General features: G+C 36.5%; 1 protein-coding gene across 1 annotated transcript in view; it reads left to right on the plus strand.

The window, feature by feature from the left end:
• The first annotated feature begins 3,040 nt into the window (after nucleotides 1-3,040).
• LOC125683126 (uncharacterized) overlaps nucleotides 3,041-6,792 on the plus strand; it is an 89,016-nt gene continuing 85,264 nt past the window's right edge. The window contains exon 1 of the mRNA XM_056140350.1: nucleotides 3,041-3,065. Coding sequence (XP_055996325.1) covers nucleotides 3,056-3,065 — 10 coding nt within the window. The 5' untranslated portion in view covers nucleotides 3,041-3,055. The remainder of the gene's footprint in view (nucleotides 3,066-6,792) is intronic.

Consider the following 6,792-nt stretch of genomic DNA (forward strand, 5'->3'; position numbering starts at 1 on the left):
CATTACAGATAATTATTTTCATTCATATGTCGTTCCTTATATCCCAGTGCACTCCAAATGAAAGACGCTAAGGATTATTCATATTTACTTCATATTTTGGATTTATTGAATATGAATGTGAATGAGAAAACCAACAATTCAAATTTAAGACGAACGGGATGATTTTAGCGTCTCCATCATCAACTTCCCATATTCATGTAGCAATATTCCATTATCACCTGCATGTGGTGTTTATGGTTCTTAACTGATTCGATGCGCGAGAGCATGTTCTGCGTATGATCATTTTTGAAATACACGTCTAGACAGGCTACTGGCAAATACGTTGTTACAGGGGTTTAAACAATCTCGTTTAAAGTCAGCTTTTCGCACATTCTATTGTCATTATAATAAATTGCAAATTATATAACCTATTTTTAGGTTGAATGCTGTCTGAGGTGTTGCCCCATTTGCATGATCGTGATAACTAGGGGACTCATGGCGGGTGTGTTCGATCAACAGAGATTGCTTACTCTTTCTAGGCGCCTGATTCATCTCTAGTGTGTCTAGGGGTCTGTGTTTGTCCACTCTTAATTTTGTATTCTTTATAGGATAATTATATGAAATACATGTAGATCGCTGTTCATTATCCTTACCTTTTTATACCCCCCAACAAAAATCATCTCGTCCGTCCGGCCTTCCGAAGACATAATTTTTCCAGAATATATCTTATATGATATGATAAAAATATTTATGTCGGTCTTATAATTATGAATAATGAAGTTGTGCACCTGCTATTTTGATTGAGATGTATTAACATTCAACAAGAAAGTTATGGATATTTTTAACATTTTGAGGGAGTATGTTGTTATCCTTCATAGTATATCATTTAATAACATCTTCAATTAGCACAGATTCACTATTCCCCACCATCCAATATGCCATGCGGGGGGGTGGGGGTGGGGGGTGAGGGGGGGTATTAGTCCCGTCAGTTCTTGTTATTTTCTCAAAATCGTACTGTGTACAGACATAATATACAAACATACCCAGACATTTGTCACTTATGTACAATGCAAGGACACTAATAAGCAGTGCAGACCTACATTATCACATAACAATATATGACCCCACATCATTCTGAAGTAAAGTGCGAAACAAGTAAATGTAGAAAGCGTCTGTGAAAAGCGCCAAAATGTATGTCTGTGCTCCCATGACAGTTCATGTACAATGGGAAAACAAACGAGTCCGAAAACGGTATTACGAGAGGGTGCGATTATAAAATTAATCAGCCTGCAAACCATTGGGATGCCAATAATACGATACCATCAGTTTAATATTGGAAACAGTGAATCACATACTTCTAATCCAGATGGGAAAATAAGGCAGTATCGAATAACCAATCAGTGTAATTGACCATGCATCTTCGATGTTTTCGTTGTTGATTGATAATTTCCGAGACATTCCTACACGAAGTTAAAGATCAAATGCGAAAGCAGAATGTTTTGGTGACTTATTTAATAATTTTACGTTCTTACTATAGGTTGTCAGCGAAATATCAATGTAATAGATTGTTTAAGGCATATGGGAGTAATTACAAGTTATGCATTGTTCAGAGCTATGAAAATGAATTGGTAAACAATTCAGAAAAATATGTCGCAGGATTAATTCTCATAAGTTCCGTGTGCATTCTATGTCGTGACAAGTTTTCCGGAAAATATTATTAAACTTTATTTGTTTTACGACGATTAACATATACATGTATGTAAAAAAAAAAAAATGAAAATATATGAATAACGCCACAGAAACGAGGGTGAAATAAAGTTTCTATGTGCATACTGATGTCCGGAAATATTATTCTAAAACAACTCACTACTTGTGAATAAAATAAGCAATCAAAATATTTGAAAAATATACAAAAATGTATAATTTTACCGGATTCGTTTTGAGTGTTTACTTAAAATTCTGCAAGGAATGCTTATGAAATGAATGCGTGATTGAAATGAAGTAACTATCGCTACTGAACGGTCAATATTCGAAAGAGAGACTCATAATGCAGTGGAATAAGAATCAATATATAAAAATAATTAATTGTTTTAAAATTAAGATTCAATAGATAGATTTTTAGGTGTGAAGTAAGCTAACAAATAGCTATCGTGCATTACCAAAAGCGTATGTTGCTACCAGCATATAAAATTATCTTATAACTTATAGAAGATGTTTGTCAATGGAAGACATGCGTTTACACTACTCATTTAACATCCTTTTCACAAATATTTTCAGTTTTAATTGTTTAATACTTTAAAACAAAATTAATTTTATTAGTTTGTTTTTAAAAGAAATCAATTTTAAGGTTCCAATATATTCAGACATACATGTAACAAAATGATTTAATTGACAGAAGTGTTTTTGCCTCTTAACCAAACGCAGTAGCCCACATGTACGTTGCTTTCACGGATGTCCTAACTTGGGAAATAACTAAATAGTAAATTCAAACCCAAGCGATATAATTGCCTGTGAACTTGGGTATAAAAGAAAACTGCGTCGTTTACAACGTTTTCTCGTCTTTTTGCAACTGGGCGGATACGTCTCTTCGAATTATTGTTTTAATTTGATTTTTTTTTTATCTTGGGAACGTTTTTAAAAAGATTATTTAACCGGTTTAAGGTTGATAACCTTTTCTCTTAGTAACAATGTGGTATTTTTTTTTCGCATTCGTCTGATTATAAAACAATCTACTGGGTTACTTCCTAAGCTTTTTTAAAAAGCTAAACTTGAATCAGTTTCAACTTATGGATGTGAGATCTTGAAGAATACCGAGAGCGACAAGAAGAGAGTGTACACCTTTCAAAATGTATGCTTAAGATACAAATAATGAAAACAAGATGGCCAGGAAACACTGGCAACAAAAACATGGCAAATAAGCGATGTGCTTGTGATCATGGCTTGGACTGCCAAGAAATCTACACCACAACTTTAACATACATGACAACCAGGGGGAAACCACACGGAGGATAAAGACCCAAAACCACATCGAGGAGAACAGTGAAAAAATTAAAATAACCAGGTTGCAAGGGATGGGATGAAGTCAGGTCAGTTGTTAAAACCGTATAAAGTATAATGAGTGCATCAAGGCATATTTTCATTATCTGGATATTTTGGCATTATAGGGTACAATTCCATGTGTTTACTAAATGGAGACTTTTCTTTTTAATATTTAAAGGTACAATGAGACTTTTCTAGTGGAAAATTTGGCGTCAAATACGGTCACAAGACAGTAACTAGTCCTTATTATGAATACATGTTATAGAGGCTTTTTATGTGGGTTTAAGATTCCGCGGTAAAATATTTAACGTGCATTCAGTCATGAAACAAGAATGCTACAACAGTACATGTTCCCTACCCCCTCCCCACAGTACACGTTGCCTACTCCTCTCCAACAGTACACGTCCCCTATCCACCAAAAGTACATCATGTTCCCTATCTTCCCTCCAATAGTACGTGTCCTACCGGCGCTCCCAACGGTACGTGTATATGTTCCCTACTGGCGCCCCCAACAGTATATGTTCCCTGTCGGCACCCCCCCCCACAATACATGTTCTCTATGGGCACCCCCAACAGTACATGTTCCCTACGGACACCCCAACAGTACATGTTCCCTATCACTCCCTCCAACAGTACATGTTCCCTATCACTCCCTCCAACAGTACATGTTCCTACACCCCACCCCAAAGTACATGTTCCCTATCGCTCCCTCCAACAGTACATGTTACCTACGGACACCCCAACAGTACATGTTCCCTACGGACACCCCAACAGTACATGTTCCCTATCGCTCCCTCCAACAGTACATGTTACCTACGGACACCCCAACAGTACATGTTCCCTACGGACACCCCAACAGTACATGTTCCTATCGCTCCCTCCAACAGTACATGTTCCCTATCGCTCCCTCCAACAGTACATGTTCCTATCGCTCCCTCCAACAGTACATGTTCCTATCGCTCCCTCCAACAGTACATGTTCCCTATCGCTCCCTCCAACAGTACATGTTCCTATCGCTCCCTCCAACAGTACATGTTCCTATCGCTCCCTCCAACAGTACATGTTCCCTATCGCTCCCTCCAACAGTACATGTTCCTACACCCCACCCCAAAGTACATGTTCCCTACTGGCGCCCCCAATTTATTTGTGGGATGTCGTTATACACTGTATGTGGACGAGTCGGTGGATATTGTTCTTTAACACTAGGAAATATTATGATTTTGATCTCTTGTAAATAGATACGACGGATCTGAAGGACTCGGTATGCTTTGAAATGTATATTTCTCGCACAATTAAAAATACAGAGAACTAGACCGAGTACAAAACTTAATTCAGTCAACCATAAAACTCAGTTTAACATGTTTTGTTGGAATAATTCAACTGTTACCAAAGTAAAACTTAAGGAGGAATTCTACATTGATGAAAAGTGGAGGATATGTACAACAATATCTTAAAAACTAAAAACTTTATTTAGACAAAAATGCAATTTTAGTAGAAAGCAATCTGAAAAAAATTCAAAAGCCCTCTAACATTCGACGTGCTAACCTTCTGAGCTACTCAGCTAACCAATGCAGGACATGCAACTCCTGGGCCTTAAAGGTGAAGTAAAAACGACCAATGTTCAAAACTCATCTGTAAGACATACTAAGTGCACAGTCATGTATAGTAGGAAAACATCTACCAAACTTTTAAATTTCATGATCCCCAGGGTAGGGGTTCTGACTCCAGGGCGGGGTTCTGACTCCAGGATAGGGGTTCTGACTCCAGGGACTTACTACACTAAAGCCGATACTCTTTATGACACAACGTCGCAAGATGGCGATTTAAATGTTTTGTAAAACTTTTTTGTATCGATCGATTTTTTGGCCTATCATCGTAGCTCAGTGGTTAAAGCATTGGGCTGGTAAACCACAGATCTCGAATTCAAATCCGCCAGTCGTTTGTTCATACAATGTATGTGTTGAAATAATTTTTTTGAAAATCATGTTTTTATCCAAATTTGCATATTTCTGGCATATATACATATACTTGTTATATATAATCATATCTTTTATGATTAAATAATCAATTTGTACTTATTTGAGAAACTATTTCAGGGTGTAGTGAGCCAACTTAATGCCATTTAACAATAATCGATACTAAATTGATATTTAGAAGGAGCACGTACACTGTATAGTCCAAAATTGTAAATTTCATGACCCCAGGGAGAGGGGTTTTAGTTTCAGACTGGGCCAAACATTATCACAGTTATTATTGTCTTCATCATTTGATATAATTCTTCTTTAATTTTGCTCATATTGTATAAAGATTAAATGCATACTTAGAAAAAGCAGAAAAGGATGTCCACAATTGTGAAGTTTTGACTTAAGGACGGGTCCAAAATAGTGTTAATATCATAACATATATTATGTAAAGCTTTCCCTATTTGTGTGTGTGTGTAGGGGGGGGGGGGGGGGTATTTGTGTTTTAAGAACACATAATTTTTTATTCTGTTGCTGAATATTATTTAGGTTAGATAGGCAGAACAGGAAACTTATCATATTTCATAATCCTTGGGCTAGTGATACATTCAACTGTTCCTCGGGTGATCGAGAATGTCTGTGGCCCTTTTGTTAAAATGAAAAGTGTAGACAAAATTTACAAATGTCTTTGTTGAAAATTGCACCACAATCAGTCTTTGACGGCAATGTCTGTGCTTTGTAAGACATACTACGTATAACTTTCAAAACTTTTATTTCAAAAGAAATATAATTGGTTTTTATGGATCATTAGAAATATTTGTTTAACATATGTGGGAATTTGATGGATATGCGCTCATTTATTATTAAACGGCACAAAATTTCAATGATTTAATGGACAACCTGCGTACATTACAGACCACAATATATTTTTGTTTTCGAGCACTATGACCTCCATACAAATAAAGAATCTATTCAGAAAAACACGTGGGAAATGTTTCGTGGCGATAATCTTAGGAGTAGGCACAGATGTTACGACTTTTAACATGTAGCATATTCCGTTACATGGTTTCGCACTATGAGCGCAATGAAAATACAATTTTTGAAAAGTAGTCACACGGTAACCTGATTATCCGCTGTCTGCTTACATTACGAATAATGATCCTAAAGTGTAACACTCTGGCTGTAACTAAGATTGTTCATATACGTTTTATCACTCTTGGCTATATACAAACCCTGCATGTTATTTAAGGAATCACTGTTTGGTTTGTGGGGTGTGTGTCATAAGCAACACTTTTAAAAAAAAAACATGATAATTTGCATAACGGCGACGCAGTAGTTATGCAATCCCATTGTAGTTAATCACCTCACATACCCAACAAAATTGTGATTCTTTATATCATATCTAAAATGAAAACAAAAATATAAAAAATACTGCCTAATAGAAATTGAAATACACGTGGTATTCCATGTTAATTTTCATAGTTCCCATTCACTAATGGCATTCATTTGCATATATACTAGTGAGAAATTTACATCTAGTTGTGTATATGGGGAAATTAAACATATTGTAGCTTCAGAGCAAACAGTTGGAAATGTACATATTTTCACGTTTTTACACAATAGTGACACCCTTAGCTATATGAGCCCTGTGTATTACCCCCCCCCCCCCCCCAGCTAACACTACGTAATACATTGTACAAACTGTGTATGTTATCTTAATTATACCCCCCGCAACAAGTTGTGGGGGGGGGGTATACTGGAATAGGGTTGTCCGTCTGTCTGTCCGTCCGTCCGTCCGTCTGTAGACGCAATG

The sequence above is a fragment of the Ostrea edulis genome, chromosome 6, assembly GCF_947568905.1.
Source record: "Ostrea edulis chromosome 6, xbOstEdul1.1, whole genome shotgun sequence".
NCBI lineage: Eukaryota > Metazoa > Mollusca > Bivalvia > Ostreida > Ostreidae > Ostrea > Ostrea edulis.